We start from the raw sequence: 18,657 nt of genomic DNA on the forward strand, positions 1-18,657 counted from the left end.
ACTTTACATTTCTGGTCAAATCTCAATTTCAGACACCTTTCAGACACCTTAAAATCAGTTTTTTGGTCTATAATGCAACATTAGACAAGGGTGAGGCTAACCTTAGTCTCCTCTGGATCTAGGCTGTCATCAGTGTCTAGGTAATTGCCAGTCTTGGCATGGCCATAGATGCCTGCTGGGGGTTCACTGGGGGGCTTTGCCATTAAGTCACTCTGCTCAAATGACATGGCAATGCATGGACGACTCGACAAAACTGCTGAGCCAAACATACCTGTGGAGTAAAAGGAAAAAATGCAGATGGTGCAAAGAAATGTATATAGTGCTGGAGACAACACTTTGTATGGACACAGTAATCAATCTGAGCATTTTTAAAAAGGGCAGACAGAATAGCAGTGAACTTCATGTGGAAACTGCATGCACAAGTCAACAATAATGCTGTTCAGCCACTGCAAACAGTTCTTGGGTATGTTTCTTTATGAGTCTGAGGTATCACTTTGGCACGCATGATACTTTGCCTCAATCTTTGTGAAACACTAGCCTCGCACAGCTGGCCTAAATCTCATGTTTTTTTTTTTACTTCGAGATATTACACTGGAAAGGATCCATTGAGAATTGATTGTGTCTGGCAGCTGAAAGCTGGACCAATGGCGAGGGTTTAGATAACGAGGAATAGTGAACAGCGCTACATTAGGAAAGTAACAATTGCTGCAGTGCTCACTGTCGCTTGTTTTACACTGGAAAAACAATTTCTAAAAAAAAATTATTTCTAACCCAAAACCAGTGACCATTTTGAATCCAAAACCAGTGAGCAGTGCCGTATTTGGAAAACAACAATGGCAGCAATGCAGTTTGTGTATGTTGTAGCAGATCACTGTCATCATTATCTTAACCCTCCCCATAAGTTCACTAACTGGTCCAACTTCCAGTTGCCAGACAATCAACTTTCAATGGATCCTTTCCAGACTAATATCTCGTAGCAAAAAACCTGAGCTGGCGTGATTTATGCTGGGTGTGTAAGGCTAGTGAAACACAGCACTGGTCCACAACAAAGCGACCACAAAGCAGAGCACTGAACAAGGTAACAATGACATTAGAGCATAGATAAAGAGCTGTAGCGACTGACCCCTTCCCACCACTCCTGCTGGCATGTCAGTGGCTGGTGAGTTCCTGCTGCTGTGGCTCTGAGAACCTATGGAATAGGGAAGGTAAATGATTAATTTCACTGAGCGCACAAAATGTTTGGACAAGTAGCTCTTATAAAGAAATATTAGTTGATGTGACATTTGCATGTGCTCTGTCTGAAGAGCACACGCTCGAAAATGTTACATGTGGTGGTACATCTTATAAATGCCATTTCATGACTTTATTTTCCTATATTTGATTGTATTTCTGTCCAGCTCCTAATAATTAAATTGGATGTGCATGCTGGGCGGCTCAGGGGCACAGTGGTTAGCGGGGTTGCCTCACAGCAAGACGGTTCTGGGTTCGAGCCCCGTGGTAGTCCAACCTTGGGGGTCATCCCAGGTTGCCCTCTGTGTGGAGTTTACATGTTCTCCCTGTTTCTGTGTGGGTTTCCTCCGGGTGCTCCAGTTTCCTCCCACAGTCCAAAGACATGTAGGTCAGGCGAATCGGCCATACTAAATTGCCCCTAGGTAGGAATGTGTGTGTGTGTATGTCGGCCAGGGTGTCTCCCCGCCTGCCGCCCAATGACTGCTGGGATAGACTCCAGCGTCCCCGCGACCCTGAGAGCAGGACAAGCGGGTCGGATAATGGATGGATGGATGTGCATGCTTTCATATTTCTTGACAACTTGCTCTTTCCGTGAGAGACCTATCAGTTGAACTCTGGTGAAAACTATGATCCAGTGTGCACTGACATTTTTGACGTCTTTCGGTATTGGCCAAACACACATTATTCTGCCTAAGAGCACTGTAACACACGATTGTGTTTTCTTTGCTCTCCTTGGTCCACATGCGTTGTGTTTAGCCAATGTTTAGCCTATGATAATGTGCTGTGCATCTATCTGCATGGTGCAGACAGGAGGCTGTTTAACCCTGGCATTAACACGCGTATTGTGTGATCCGATCACAAGTGGACAGCTCTAAGTACAGGTGTGAATGCACCCAGTGCGTCCTAAATGCATCTTGAGATCCGATCGCTCAGGCCACATTCAGAGGTGGCCTGGGACGCATTTGTCCACATCACATTTGAAGTGTAAACACACATGTCCCAGGCCGCATTGAAGATCCCCCTAGTCAGCACAGGATGTCAGTTGACACAGAGGATGCCAGGTGACTAGGCAGTCATCAAAGCCTCCTCTGGGTTTAGTTTAGGGTTTGTTTTTTTTTACCTCATCTATCATTTCTGACACACATCAGACCCACAACTATCGAAGAGCCCCCGCCTGCTTGCACATTCAAGTTAAATTTCAGGTTCAAGTTCATTTATCTACTGCAGCACAGAGCCTGACCCTCTCAAACCTGCTGGAATAACTAAATAATCTGAGCCTGAACCGACGTGATTGGTTTGAGCCTGACGGGGCTTCGGGTTGAGAATTACAAACTAGTGTTCAGACAGTTACACTTTCTCACATAATGAGTTTTAAGAATGAGTTTCAACTTTTGCTGTGTATTTTCGGCAAAATAGAAAGAAGGCAAACAATCGGAGCCTGATGCTCCTAATTCACTCAGGTAACTTTCCTTATCATATTATTTGTCTCTATCTGCCGTGACATGCAGTTACTGCATCCATGCCATTGTAATAATGTGAAACTATTTACCCACAATAGACTATTTCCTAAATGCAATATATCAGGCCAGGGGTCTGAAGGCTTTCAGAGAGATCGACATCATCATCATCAGAATAATAACTTATGTACACAGCACTTTTTTAAAAACCTGCTGTGCTTCACAACAAAGTGGTATAGAATTGAAGTGCAGTTAGCATATGGGAAGATTTATTTTATGTTTTTAAAAGAACTTCAACCCAGCCACTGAGGATGCACAAGCCAGTGCATTCTTAGTGCCGGTCCCAAGCCCGGATAAATGGGGGGGGGGGGGGTTGCATCAGGAAGGGCATCCGGCGTAAAATCTTTGCCAAATCAAATATGCAGATCATAAATCAAATTTCCATACCAGATCAGCTGAAGCCCCGGTTACCAACAACCGCCACTGGTACTGTTGGCTAGCAGGGTGCCGGTGGAAACTATGCTACTGTTGGGTGAAGGAAAAAGAGAGGGAGAAGGCATGTACAGAGGCAGCGGGAGAGGAGGAAGGGTAAGAGTGTGGAGGTGAGAGTTGGAACATTGAATGTTGGCACTATGACTGGTAAAGCGAGAGAGCTGGCTGATATGATAGAGAGAAGGAAGGTAGATATGCCGTGTGTGCAAGTGATCAGGTGGAAGAGGAGTAAAGCCCGGATTATCGGTGGGTTCAAACTCTTCTACCATTGTGCTGATGGGAGGAGAAATGGAGTAGGTGTAATTCTGAAGGAAGAGTATGCCAAGAGTGTGTTGGAGGCAAATAGGGTGTTAGACAGAGTGATGAGTATATAGCTGGAAATCGAATGTGTGTTGATGAATGTTATCAGTGCATATGCCCCACAAGTTGGGTGTGAGATGAAAGAGAAAGAGTAATTCTGGAGTGAGTTGGATGAAATGGTTTCTGGAGTGAGTTGGATGAAGTGGTGGAGCATGTACCCAAGGAGGAGAATAGTGATTGGAGCGGACTTCAATGGGCATGTTGGTGAAGGGAACAAAGGTGATGAGGAGGTGATGGATAGGTATGGTGTCAAGGAGAGTCAAGTCAAGTGAAATTTATTTGTATAGCCCAAATTCAATATCACAAATATCACAAAAAGAGAGGAATGTGGAAGGACAGATGGTGGTAGATTTTGCAAAAAGGATGGAATGGCTGTGGTGAAAACAGATTTCAAGAAGAGGGAGGAATACAGGGTGACGTACAAGAGTAGAGGAAAGTGCACACAGGTGGACTATATCTTATGTAGAAGGCGTGACCTGAAAGGGATTGGAGACTGCATGGTGGTGACAGGGGAGAATGTAGCTTGGCAGCATCGGATGGTGGTCTGTAGGATAACTTACGAGACCAAGAAGAGGAAGAAAGTGAAGACAGAGCCAAGGATCAAATGGTGGAAGCTGAAGAAGGAAGACTTTTGTGTGGAGTTCAGGGAGGAGTTAAGACAGGCACTGGGTGGGAGTGAAGAGTTGCTGGACGGCTAGGCAAGCACTGCAGAAATAGTGAGGGGGACAGCTAGGAAGGTACTTGGTGTGTCATCTGGACAGAGGAAGGAAGACAAGGACACTCGGCGGTGGAATGAGGAAGTACAGCAAAGTATAGTGGAAGAGGTTGGCAAAGAAGAATTGGGATAGTCAGAGGGATGAAGAAAGTAGACAGGAGTACAAGGAGATGCAGCATAAAGCGAAGAGAGAGGTTGCAAAGACAAAGGAAAAGGCGCATGGTGAGTTGTATGAGAGGTTAGACACTAAGGAAGGAGAAAAGGACTTGAACTGATTGGCTAGACAGAGGGACCAAGCTGGGAAGGATGTGCAGCAGGTTAGGGTGATCAAGGATAGACATGAAAATGTGCTAACAAGCAAGGAGTGTGTGTTGAGAAGATGGAAGAAGTACTTTGAGGGGCTGATGAAGGAAGAAAATTAGCACGAGAGAAGGTTGGATGATGTGGGGATAGTGAATCAGGAAGTAAGATGGATGAGCAAGGAGGAAGTGAGGGCAGCTATGAAGAAGATGAATAGTGGAAAGGCGGTTGGTCCACATGACATACCTGTGGAGGCATGGAGATGTTTAGGAGAGATGGCAGTGGAGTTTTTAACTAGATTGTTTAACACAATCTTGGAAAGTGAGAGGATGCCTAAGGAGTGGAGAAAAAGCACACTGGTACCGATTTTCAAGAATAAGGGCGATGTGCAGAACTGTAGCAACTACAGAGGTATAAAGTTGATCAGACACAGCACGAAGATATGGGAAAGCGTAATAGAAGCTAGGTTAAGAGGAAAGGTGATGATTAGCGAGCAGCAGTATGGTTTCATGCCATGAAAGCACACAAAAGATGCGATGTTTAGTTTGAGAACGTTGATGGGGAAGGTCAGAAGGAGTTACATTGTGTCTTTGTGGATTTAGAGAAAGCATATGACAGGGTCCCGGGAGAGGAGTTGTGGTATTGTATGAAGAAGTCGGGAGTGGCAGAGAAGTATGTAGGATATGTATGAGGAAAGTGTGACAGTGGTGAGGTGTGCGGTTGGAATGACAGATAGGTCAAAGGTGGCGGAGGGATCACATCAAGGATCGGCTCTGAGCCCTTTCTTGTTTTCAATGGTGATGGACAGGTTGACGGACAAGATCAGGCAGGAGTCTCCATGGACTATGATGTTCGCAGATGACATTATGATCTGTAGAGAAAGTAGGGTGCAGGTTGAGGACAGCCTGGAGAAGTGGAGGTATGCACTGGAGAGAAGAGGAATGAAAGTCAGCAGCAGCAAGTTGGAATACATATGCATGAACAAGAGGGAGGACAGCGGAATGGTGAGGATGCAAGGAGTAGAGGTGACAAAGGTGGATGAGTTTAAATACTTGGGGTCAACTGCTCAAAGTATTGGGGAGCGCGGAAGAGAGGTGAAGAGAGTGCAGGCAGGATGGAGTGGGTGGAGAAGTGTCAGGAGTGATTTGCGACAGAAGGGTACCAGCAAGAGTTAAAGGGAAGGCTTACAAGATGGTAGTGAGACCAGTTATGTTATATGGTTTTGAGACAGTGGCACTGATGAAAAGACAGGAGGTGGCGCTGGAGGTGGCAGAGTGGAAAACGCTAAGATTTTCATTGGGAGTGATGAAGAAGGACAAGATTAGGAATGAGTATAGAGGAGTTTTCCCGTCCTTACCTAGGGCGCCGGGGTGGGTGCATTGTTCTTCCGGTCTAAACATCCGTAGCCGGATGTAAACATTCAAGTCTAGATCTGCGATATCTTCAACAACATTAAACATTAAAAATGGACATTAGAAAATTTTAAAAATTCAGAATGAGTGGTTGGTAGAGTGTGTTGCCCATCAATCTGCCACAAAACGGAAATGTCCCTGCATTCCATTGTTTTCCTTCCACAGAAAACCAACAACAGATTTCGAATCACAGATGTGGTTGAAGGCTTTGAATTTGAAGAAACCACCGCAAAACGTCTTTTTTTGTTCCCATCACTTCATTGCCAAAAAGCCAACCACAGAAAACCCTTTCCCTGAACTGTGGTAACTAGGTAGCTACTCGTTACAATGGAAAAGAAAAGCATAGGGTGGCCTGAATGCAGAAATGGACCGGAAGTGCCGCGTAAACTTGTCTATGTTAGAGGGACAGCTCAGGTTGGACGGTTTGGAGGCAAAGCAAGAGAGGCAAAATTTAGATGGTTTGGACGTGTGGAGGAGAGATGCTGGGTATATTGGGAGAAGGATGCTGAATATGAAGCTGCCAGGGAAGAGGAAAAGAGGAGGTTTATGGATGTGGTGAGAGAGGACATGCAGGTGGCTGGCGTGACAGAGGAAAATGCAGAGGACAGGAAGAGATAGAAATGGATGATCCGCTGTGACAACCCCTAACAGGAGCAGCCAAGAGTAGTAGTAGTAGTTTTAAGAGCACCTCAAATTTTGTATGACAATATAATTTGATAGAATAATTGACAGTAATAATTTACAGATGTGGAATACGTCATACTAATTGACAGTGCATTAAAACGAAGCTCGAGTGAGCAAGGATGTCTCATTTTGTTAAATGACTGTTGCTTCGACTCCTCGCTCCTTGTCTGTATCTGCTTATTTATGTGATCGTGACATACCATGGTGGGGTTTCGTGATTAGGTGGACTTGGTTTTAGGTGATGAACACAGGCTTTATTTAATAATGTCTTTCAATCATTCACTCACACAGGCACTCCTCTCTCCACTTGCAGCCAAGACTAAACCACACCCCCTTACTACAATGATGTTGGTGTTTATTTGCATATACAGCGAGGGAGTGAGATCCAATCACAAGTGGTTACTCAAGACGCATGTGGAGACAACATTCTAATGCCAGGTGTGAACAGCCTCATAAATGCCGTGATACCCCCCTCCCCCGACTAATCAACAGGCCACTTTGCCTCTCTAGGCCCCACTGACAGCCGATTTATAATATAAAATTGTACTTTTACTTTATATTATACTTTTTAGATATTTTACACTGATAAGCCAAAACATTATGACCACCTGCCCAATATGTTGTTGGTCCTCCGTGAGCCGCCAAAACAGCGCCAACCCGCCGAGGCATGGACTCTACAAGACCCCTGAGGCTGTCCTGTGGTATATGTCACCAAAACATTAGAAGCAGATCCTTCAAGTCCTGTAAGCTGTGAGGTGAAGCTGCCGTGGATTGGACTTGTCGGTCCAGACCATCCAACAGATGCTCAATAGGATTGAGAGCTGGAGAATTTGGAGGCCAGGGCAACACCTTGAACACTTCATCATGTTCCTCAAACCATTCCCAAACAATGTGTGCAGTGTGGCAGGGCACACTATCCTGCTCAAAGAGGCCACTGCCATCAGGGAATACCATTGCCATGAAGGGGTGTGCCTTGTCTGCAATGATGTTTAGGTAGGTGGCATGTGCCAGATTGACATCTGCATGAATGGCCAGACCCAGGGTTTCCCAGCAGAACATTGCACAGAGCATCACACTCCCTTCACCGGCTTGTCGTCTTCCCGCAGTGCATGCTGGTGCCATCACTTCCCCAGGTAAACGGCGCACACGTATGCAGCCAGCCCCATGATCTATAAGAAAATGGGACTCATTGGACCAGGAGACCTTCCACTGCTCCAAGGTCCAGTTCCGACACTTGCATTCTCATTGTAGGTGCTTTCGACGGTGGACAGGGGTCATCATGGGCACGCTGACCAGTCTGCGGCTATGCAGCCCCATTTGCAACAGGATGCAATGAACTGTGTTGTGACACATTCCTCCTATAACCATCATTAAAATTTTCTGTGACTTGTGCTACAGTAGATCTTCTGTCGGTTTGGACCATATGGGATAGCCTTCGTTACCCTCACGCATCAATGATCCTTGGGACCCCAACACTCTGTCGCCTGTTTGTGATTTGTCCTTCCTCAGACCACTGTAAGTAGGTACTCACCACTGCTGACTGGGAGCACCCCACAAGCCTAACCATTTCAGAGATATTCCGACCCAGTCATCTGGCCATAACAATTTGGCCCTTGTCAAAGTCGCTCAAGTCTTTACTCCTGCCCGTTTCTCCTGCATCCAATACATTGACTATGAGAACTGATTATTCGCTTACCATCTCATCTACCCAGACCCTTGACATGTGCCCTTGTTTGGAGATGATCAACGTTATTCAGCTCACCTGTGAGTGGTCATGTTTTGGCTCATTATATATATATATACATACACACACACACACACACATACATACATACTATATGTACAAAAGTATTGGGACACCTGGCCATTACACCTACAGGAGCTTTTATGACATCCCATTCTAAATCCATAGCCATTAATATGGAGTTGGTCCCCCCTTTCCCCCTTTGCAGCTATAACAACTTCCACTCTTCTGGGAAGGCTTTCCACAAGATTTTGGAGTGTGTCTGTGGGAATTTTTGCCCATTCATCCAGAAGAGCATTTGTGAGGTCAGGCACTGATGTTGGACGAGAAAACCTGGCTCGCAATCTCCGTTCGGGTTCATCCCAAAGGTGTTCAATGGGGTTGAGGTCAGGGCTTTATGCAGGCCAGTCAAGTTCTTCCACACCAAACTCACCCAACCCTGTCTTAAGGGACCTTGCTTTGTGCACTGGGGCACAGTCACGCTCGAACAGAAAAGAGCCCTCCCCAAACTGTTCCCACAAAGTTGGAAGCATATAATTGCCCAAAATGTCTTGGTATGCTGAAGCATTAAGATTTCCCTTCACTGGAACTAAGGGCCCTAGCCCAACCCCTGAAAAACAACCCCGTACCATTATCCTTCCTCCACCACACAGTACAGTTGGCACAATGCAGTCAGGCAAGCAATGTTTTCCTGGCATCCGCCAAACCCAGACTCATTCATCAGACTGCCAGACAGAGAAGCGTGATTCATCACTCCACAAAACACATTTCCACTGCTCCAGAGTCCTGCGGCAGCGTGCTTTACACCACTCCATCCGAGGCTTAGCATTGTGCTTGGTGAGGTAAGGCTTGCATGCAGCTGCTCGGCCATGGAAACCCATTCCATGAAGCTCCTAGTGCACTGTTTTTGTGCTGTGTTAATGCCAGAGAAAGTTTGTAACTCTGCAGTTAGAGTCAACAGAACGTTGGCGACTTTAACGCACTATGCGCCTCAGCAGTCGTTGACCCCGCTGTGTGACTTTAGGTGGTCTGCCACTTCGTGGCTGAGTTGCTGTTGTTCGTAAACGCTTCTACTTTTCAATAATACCACTTACAGTTGACCATGGAATATCTAGCAGAAAAGAAATTTCACAAACTGACTTACTGCAAAGGTGGCATCCTATGACAGTACCACGCTTGAATTCACTGAGCTCTTCAGAACAACCCACTCTTTCACAAATGTTTGTAAATGCAGACTGCATGACTAGCTGCTTGATTTTATTCACACGTGGCAATGAAACACCTGAATTCAATGATTAAGAGGTGTGTCCCAATACTTTTGTACACACACACACACACACACACACACACACACATATATATATATATATATATATATATATATATATATATATATATATATATATATTGTCATGGGTGTGTGATCTGGGTCATCGGGGTTCCGCCCATCCCGATTGGTGTTTCAGATCACCTGCGCCCATGTGCCTGAGTGACCCTGATTGCCCGGCTTCACGCACCTGTTCCCTTCTCCCATTGGCTGTACGGTTCCTGTGCACCTGCGCCCAATCTCCCTCCCCTTTCTCCAATTGGCTGTCCGGTTCCTGCCCTCTCCTGCGCACCTGTGCCCAATCCCCCCTTCTCTGATTGGCTGTCCGGTTCCTGCCCCGTCCTACGCACCTTTGCCTAATCTCCCTCCCCTTTCTCCGATTGGTGGTGCGGTTCTTGCCCTGTCCTGCGCATCTGTGCCCAATCTCCCTGATTGGGCCCACCTAGGTATATATGCCCCATGGTTTGTCAGGCTCGTCTCACATACTTACAGAGAAACTCACAAAGACTCTTGGTCGTCAGATGCGCCCTGTCATGTTGTGAGCTTTCCCTGCTGTCTGTACCTGATGTCTGTTCCTGTTATGTAAGTTCGTTTGCCTTATTAAAGCTTTGTTCAAGCCCAGCCTGTCCTTGCTATCTACATTTGGGTGCTCTCACTGTGACCTATATATAGACGATGGCGCTGGCATAGGGCGACATGGTGCTGTCTGTTTGTCGGGTGACTAATGACTGAACGAGTGGTCTGTTTGTTAAAATATGGAGGATCAGAACTACTGCACATTCGGAACAGGCATGCGTGCGTGTGTGTGTGTGTATATATACTTAAGACTATTTATTTTATCGCACCAATAACGCCAAGTAAAACTCCTAATGAATGTAATGTACATGACAACAAAAGTCTTTCTGATCCTGTTCAAAGACTGATTGTGAAATGTCAGCATTAAATTCTACAGTATGGGGCTATTTCCGTTTCTGAAAAGACAAAATACACTGCTGGTGGAAGCTGTTTGGCTGAAATACCAAGAGAGGTGGGGGGCATTGCTAAGAGCAATGAATTTAATTTACTGCCTGAAAATGCAACATCTGGGTCACCATGCCGAGTACAACAATGTGAAGTTCGAGGTACATGCATCCTCCTCCCAATATTTGTTTTAGGAACAATGTCTTCTGGAAAAGAATTTAATATTTTGTAGTGCTAATGTTTTTGGTTTAGATGACCGACAAGTTAAATGTCAGAAAAGTGATTGTTATATTCCAAACTCAGTGTGTTTTATTTAACTTATAGTGCCTGTCTCTGACAATTAATGGTAACTCTAAATGGCTTCCCTCTGGCCATTGGCTAACCTTTGGGAGGCCTCAGAGCTCTGATTGGCTTACGAGAGGTTGGTTTCACTGGGGGAGGGGATGGCTCGCTTGTCTGGCACTCATCCTCGTATTCCATTGGTCCATTGGAGTACATGACTCTCTGGCCAATCACACCAACTTCAGGGGATGCTTTCTCTTTGGCAGACAAGCCTAGAGAAAGCAACAAAAAAAAAAACGTTTGGAAAGAGTCCTACATGAACAACAACACAATCTAACTAGCCAAAAACATCTTCGCTTAGCCTATCTTTACCTTGAAGGCAACTGAAGTCCATGGACACAGAAGACCTCAGTTTTGCTGAAGGCACTCTTGCGATGTGAGGTTTCACTACTGAAGAGGCACAGTTTCCAGAACTGCTGACGAGTGTGAAAAGTGAGAGACAGTGTTGAAATACCACTCAAAATGTCCTTCATTAATGCCAGATGGACTTCAAGATCATTGCTTGGTCTCATTACAGGTTTATGGAACACTCTCCTAACGGAAATAATATAAAAAGCAATGCACGCTAAATCTACAGTGGGGGAAATGTCAACATTTTTTTCATTAAACCTATTTCCAGTCCAGCTATTCACATTAAGATCAGACATTGGTACTAATTCAACAAGGCCACACAGCTTAAGAAATAGCATTCTGATCAATAAAAAGTTATGTGCATTAACCTGGAATGACAGGAAAAAAATATTGAACATACTAACTGAAATGTATTTAATACTTGGTGGAAAAGCCTTTGTTCGCAATGATAACTTCAAGATGCTTCCTGTATGAAGAAACTAATCTCCCGAGTGTTCAGGGGGGATTTTGGCCCTTTCTTCTAAGCAAACATTCTTCAAATGTAGAATATTCCGGATGGCCCGCTGATGCATCTTTATCTTCAGTTCCTTCAACAAATGTTATATTGGGTTCAAGTCGGGTGATTGGGCCATTGCAACACCTTTATTTTCTCTCTCTGGAATCAGTTGAGAGTCTCCTTTGCAGTATGTTTTGGATTGTTGTCCTGTTGGAAGGCCCATCCATACTATGAGAGGAGAAAAAGCCCCAATGAGGCTTCCACCTCCAAATTTTACTGTAGGTATGGTATTTTTAGGGTCGTATGCAGAGCCATTTCTCCTCCAAACATGGCGTGTAATATTATTGCCAAAGATTTCCATTTTTGTCTCGTCTGACCACACCACATTCTTTCAGTAATCAAACGAGCTTCAACACGTCTTTTCTTCAGTAATCGAGTATTTTTTTTATATGTCTTATAAATCCATGTTATTTTGTTATCCTGTTTCAATGTTATATCCTTCTCTCACTCTGATGTGTGACTTTTTTCTTGTTTCTTTTCCTATATAGTATGTGAATGGTGTGATGTGAGTCTCCCTTGTGTGCATGCGTAGTCTGTCCTGTTAGGTTTACATAATGATGGTTGTCGCGTGGCTCAGGTCCTTGGCTTTTCTGGTGACATCTGGACACTGCTTGGCACCCTCTTCAAATATCTTATAATTCCATTATAATTCTGATATCTTCTTTCAATGTTGCATTCTGTAAATTGTGTACACGCAACATCCATTGCATGTCTGTCCATCTTGGGAGAGAGATCCCTCCTCTGTTGCGCTCACTGAGGTTTCTCCCTATTTTTTTCAACCTGTTAAAGGTTTTTTTTTAAATTTTTTTTTTAGGGAGTTGTTCCTTACCCGATGCAAGGGTCTAAGGACAGGATGTCGTATTGCTGTAAAGCCCACTGAGGCAATTTTGTAATTATGGGCTATACAAATAAAATTGACTTGACTTGACTTACGGGGTGACCGTAGCAGCAGAGTGCATCACCTATTGTTTTCTCTGTGACAATTGCACCTGCTTCTTCCAGGTCTTTCTGGGGCTCTTTTTGAGTGGTCCTTGGATCTTGGGCTACTCTTCGGATCTTGGGCTACTCTTAGGACTAAATTTCTTACTGCCCATTCAGCAATCTTACGAGGAACTCCTGTGCGTGGCCGGTTGTTGGTGGAGTGATGCTTCTTCCACTTGTGGATCATGGCCCCAATGGTGCTTATGGGAACATTTTAGGAGTTCAGAGATCAGTCGGTAGATAACCTGTGCCATTCCTATATTGCTGAACAATCTTGTTGTGAAGGTCTTGGGAGAGCTCTTTGCCTGTACCGATCATGAGATGGTGCTTGTGTGACAGCTTGGTAACAAATGATGCTTTCAAAGATAGCTAACCCTTTTTAAAAGAGTGGAAATACTAATAGCCACATGGACTAACCCAGCTGATTCTAATTAGCATGGGTAAGAGGACTAAGTAGCGGAATAACCTGGTTCAGTGCTTACTGCGTGTTCAATATTTTTTTCCTGTGTCATTCCAATTTAATACACATAACTTTTCTTATTGATCGGAATGTTATGAGTTCTTTAGCTGTGTCACTTTATTGAGTTAATGCTAGGGGTGGGACGAAACTGGATCGAATTCCAAATCATTCGATACAGTCTTCACAGTTTGAGATGCTCCACATTTCGCGAGATCGTGTCTTATTAACACTAGAATGACCGGGATTTCCCTCCTACCTAAAACAACCATGGGCGGTCAAAATGACCGCCAGTTTTTAAACTCTATATTCTGTCAAGATAAATACCCAACTGAGATATTAATGCATTGCATATGTCAGTACGTAGTAGAGGAAGATGCAGAGGGCAGGAAGAAATGGAAACGGATGATCCGCTGTGGCGACCCCTAATGGGAGCAGCCGAAAGTAGTAGTAGTAGTAGATATGTTAGTATGTCTGTTAGGAAATGACTGACACCAAAATTAACATTTTAACTTTAGTACTGTAGCGAATTCAGGGGGCAGCCGGGAATTCGCCGCAGCCCGGACACGAACCGGGGTTGCCCGCACCATGGGCAACTGCGCAAACCAGTCGACTAAAGGGTCTGACCTGTTAGCCAACGAGATAGCGAGTCTACACATCTGTGATCATTCCAATACTATTTTTCAAACAATTTAAAATCGCTGCTGTCCAACGCCTGCAAATACTGCAACGCCTCGGTGGTAGTCATGGTGCGTCTGAAGCGGTAGCTGTACCCAAACATGTTGGAAATAATACCTGAAAAACAAAACGGAAAACACATATTGCTAATCTAACAAACGTAACAAAGCCTATAAAACGTGAAATGTAAAAAAAGAACTGAACGTTGCGAAGGAAATGACACAAACAACACACGTCATAAATAGTGGCATGATGCGCATGATGACGCGCAAATTACGCACGGTCATTTTGACTGCTCATGGTCGTTTTAGGTATTATAACTTTTTTGTGCAATCGATCTAAAACTCATTTTAATGCAAATATATGCAATTTTAAGAGCATTCAAGGAGCAGCAGGTCTGTATCTTTTTTTTCTTTCAGTTAATAAACTTTGAAAATCCAAAACGGTCAAAATGACCGCCTTGATCATTCCAGTAATTTTTAAAGTTAAAGTAAAGCAATTGTGTTACACAACAAGATGGCACAAAATTTTGTTAGAACTTTTGGACTTGCATTATGTTTGAATACGTGCCTTGATAATGCAAAAATATTGGGCCTAATTCTTAAAATAAATTAAAAGTAGAGAACTGCAATGGTGTTTTGTCTCTTGCTTACCAAGGCATCCACTGTATAGTATGGAATCGAAATCGTGAGCCCTGAATCGTGACACGTGTCGAACCGTGAGATTTGTTAATCGTCCCACCCCTAGTTAATACCAATATCTGGTCTTAATTTCATGTTACTAGCTACACTAAAAATATGTTCAATGAAAAAAATGTTGATGTTTTGAATACTTATTTCCCCAACTGTATGTGAGCAACTAGCAATGTGGAGATTCCATACCTAGTTTTGGTGCCATTGAGGGTGGAGTTTGGGGGTGAGCAGAGACTGGAGAGGCCACTCTCACTGCCAGGGCTTGTGACTTTGGGGGAGCTGCAAGACGGTGAATCAAGACCCAGCTCAAGTTTCACAGCTGAGTCTGGGCTGTCAGGGTCCTGATCGGAACTGCTTTGGCCCACTTTGGCCTTCTTTTTGGCAGCACTGTTGCGTAGCGAGCGCAGTGAGTTCAACATCTGTAAATAACATATGCATTTGCACATGTGAGCATGGGGATGATTGTAATGTGTGAAATGGAAAAAAGCTGTCAGCAGACTCACAAATCACAACACAGATAGGGATTCTTGTGCTGTATTTATAACAATCTATACACAATCAAAGCCCCTCTTGCAGAGCGGATGCTCTTAAACAGCAAATTGGATAATATTCAGCATGTCTAACCTAGTCTATAATAAGGAGGGAAAAGTGATGACCTATAGCTCATTCCCCTGCAATGAAATGGCCAGAGTTATGTATACATAACGCTGAGAAATCCCTCATGTACAGCATGCAAGTGGAAACTTACAGGGTTTTCTAAATTCCTAAACAGTCTCAGACTATCCATAGATTGGTTTACCTCTTCCATGTCAAGAGGTTCATCCTCCTGTGGGTCCTGTACCACGCTGATGCTGGTAAGATCCAGATCAAGGTTCCTCTCTAGCTGCTGGTTCTGAGGGCTGGATGAGGCACTGGACCTCTGGTAGTTATGAGACTGGGCCCGCTCTGTAGGGAGAAGTGGTGAGATAGGGAGGGCTGTCCTTGTTCCGCTCAGAGCCTGATGGAGGGAGGAGGGGGAGCTCAAAAAGGTGGCACGAAGAGGCCTGGGAGAGCATCTAGTAGATGTATAGTCTGCAGGGAGGGGAAACAAAGCAGTGTAGAAATCAAATGAATCATCAGAAAGATATCAACATCAAGATAGAGGCCATTTGCAGAACATTATTGACCTTCAACTGACACCAAAGGAGATATCAACTAACAATCTTTTCACTAGCTTCCAATTTTGTCTCCTTGCCTGTTGTGTCTCTCCAGGGACTGGGGTCTCGCTGGTGAGGGCTGATTTCTCTCTTGTTGGGCCAAGTGTTGGACATAGAAAGGGGGGATTCTGCTTGGCGACGGGGTAGCTTTGGGGTGAGCAGACCTCCAGGAAGAGCAGCCAGTGGGTAGGAGGGCAACAGGAAGGAGCCAGGTGTGGTGGGATTGGAGGGGAGGGAGAAGGTGCGCTCAACACTGGGGTTTCCTGAGAGAATGCGTGCTTTAGGTGCCACTGTCAAAGCCAATCACAATGACAATCATCCTTAAGTACCCTAACACAAAACACTGGAAATGCAATAATAAACAGTAGCTACATGCAAATACAGTTCATGCTTAGCACAAGGTCAAAAACTTCAGAGGTGAGCAATTACTCACCACCATATGGCTCAGAGAAGTTGGTGGATTTAAAGAGGTCAGGTTCTAAGTCCAGGCTTCCGCTTCTCCTGAGGCGTGCAGGGGACTCCCTCCTTCTGGAGGACTGGAACTTCTCTGGTGCTGCAGAACCTACATGAAAAACATAGAGTGCTCAGTTCTCTAAACAACTGAGCAGGGCTACACAAAATTTGATTCCTACCAAAGGGTTAAAATTACAGACCAATGAAATACTTGTGTTACAAAGATTATTGAACAAAGCCGTTGTAGGTAGGTTTTGTGACTATTCATATACTGCCTGATGGTTTTGACAGGAGAAATTACATATATAAACATCCACATTTTAATGTATCATTGTTATTTATTGAAGAAAGAAAAGAAAAGAAAAAAAACCCAGGAAAACCCTGGTTAGATTCTGAAGTCTATTTAGTTCAAGCTACTGAATACTAATCAGTACCTGATCATTTTTTTCTTCTTTCTCCTGGTGTCACAATGCTATATTTGTAAATGGTAGCCTCTACATACTTCATAGCAGTATGATAGTGTTACATTTAGTACTTTGACCACCCCTTGAAACCCACTGATGGCCTGCTAAAATTGGTCTAGATTCAAGATTCAAAGGTTTATTCATCACATATTTCACATACCATACAAATACAATGAGCAGTGAAATGCTTTTTTTTCTGGCAAACTCCAAACTGTGCAGAAGAATTAGAACAAGAAGCAGGTTGGAATAATCTGGAATCAGGAATGATTTATTTGTCATTTCATCTTATGTACTATGTACACAAAAGAAATGAAATTCTGTTTCCCCCAGCCCACAGCAGTGCAACACAAAAGACAAAAACACATATCTAAAAACCTCCAAAAGCAACACCACCAAAAACATACAAAAACAGAGAGAAGCAACAAAAAAAAAAAACCCAAAACCAGCCAACAACACAGTCCACCCAGTAAAACACAGTCCAAAAACTCCACTGTCCAGAGAACGAACGCCAGCCAGGATATGTCGGACCTGCCATTCTGCATGGGCTAGCAGTTAGCAATAAAATTTAAATGTTAGAATTAAAAAAAATAAAAAATCCAGGGAGTGTATAGAATGTATACTCTGATAAATATCTATATACAAATATACAAATAATGACAAATGTGTAAAAGTCTGTATGAGGGAAAGTGTCAGTAGTAACAGTTCTTAGTATGTATTCAGTATAACTTATTAATGTTATTGTTATTTGGTGTTAACTTGTCTATTATCTAATGCTAGTGGGCTTCAGCTGATTTTTTCGACCATTTCACTTGCTAGATGTGGTCATAATTAAACACACTTAGCTGATACTTAGGCCAAGAAGTTTAGAAATAGGTTCCGCTAGTTTGTGACATCATGATAAGGACTCCTGGAATTCAGCAAATACATAAAAACAAAATGTTATGCAACACCAATGATAGGTAAATTAGATTGATGCTGTTTGTTCGAGCTGGGTGGTAGAGACTGCTGGCATACTCAGCAGCTCACTGATAACAAAGGAGACAAGTCCAGCCTTGCCTGTGTGAGCACATGCGACTCATGTACACAGTTGCTGGGAATTAAATCTCTTTAAGATCAATTTCATCTTTCAAAGACCAGACATTTTTATTGCAACATTGTTACACATGATTTGAAAGAAATTCACACAGCACACCAATTGATTTACATTGGGTATATATAAGACTATTAGATCAGAGTCTTTTCAGCCCACCTGCTGCAGCTGTAATCTTCATTTAAGGATTACCACAAGCGTTGTGTCCAGATTGCATAGTAGTGAAAGTGAGTTTAAACCCACTGCTTGCAATCGCATCAAAAGACCAAAAGATCAATGAAGAAAAGTCCCAGATAAGCAGGTTTCCCCTCTATCTCATGCCAATGATGCTCCATGTACTGCTTCATGAAAAGGTTATTGTGACACAGTGTCAAGTTCAAGATTTGAGATTCTGGTGATGAATGTTTAAACAGCCTACTGTGTCTATTTTCTGGGAGTAAATCACCACTTCCAAGCCAGGACATTCCCCCACCATTAGCACATTTCTCCTAACTGCTCATCCTAGCTGGGGCTAGGAAACTGAAGGGCTTGTGAAAATGAGTCAGGAGCTGGCAAGTCATCTCTAATTGGACTGCACTGACAGGGTGACCAGAAACTCTTCATTCTTTGCTATAATTACAACAGCTGTAATGCAGCACATCTGTTGGACATGACTCTATAGAACAGCTGAATAATTGCAGGAGCCTCTCCCTATTGGTGTTTCCCTATTGGGTAGA

At 43.8% G+C, this 18,657-nt stretch overlaps 1 protein-coding gene across 1 annotated transcript in view; it reads right to left on the minus strand.

Moving 5' to 3' along the window:
* The window catches only part of LOC130126365 (TOG array regulator of axonemal microtubules protein 1), a 31,758-nt gene that overhangs the window by 7,925 nt on the left and 5,176 nt on the right, over positions 1-18,657 (minus strand). Inside the window, exons 4-11 of the mRNA XM_056295844.1 lie at positions 16,368-16,496; positions 15,949-16,224; positions 15,538-15,809; positions 14,928-15,157; positions 11,336-11,436; positions 11,065-11,235; positions 1,124-1,189; positions 102-271 (exon numbers count right to left, since the gene is read on the minus strand). Of these exons, the coding sequence (XP_056151819.1) occupies positions 102-271; positions 1,124-1,189; positions 11,065-11,235; positions 11,336-11,436; positions 14,928-15,157; positions 15,538-15,809; positions 15,949-16,224; positions 16,368-16,496 (1,415 nt within the window). The remainder of the gene's footprint in view (positions 1-101; positions 272-1,123; positions 1,190-11,064; positions 11,236-11,335; positions 11,437-14,927; positions 15,158-15,537; positions 15,810-15,948; positions 16,225-16,367; positions 16,497-18,657) is intronic.

The sequence above is a fragment of the Lampris incognitus genome, chromosome 16 (genome assembly GCF_029633865.1).
Source record: "Lampris incognitus isolate fLamInc1 chromosome 16, fLamInc1.hap2, whole genome shotgun sequence".
Classification (NCBI taxonomy): Eukaryota; Metazoa; Chordata; class Actinopteri; order Lampriformes; family Lampridae; genus Lampris; species Lampris incognitus.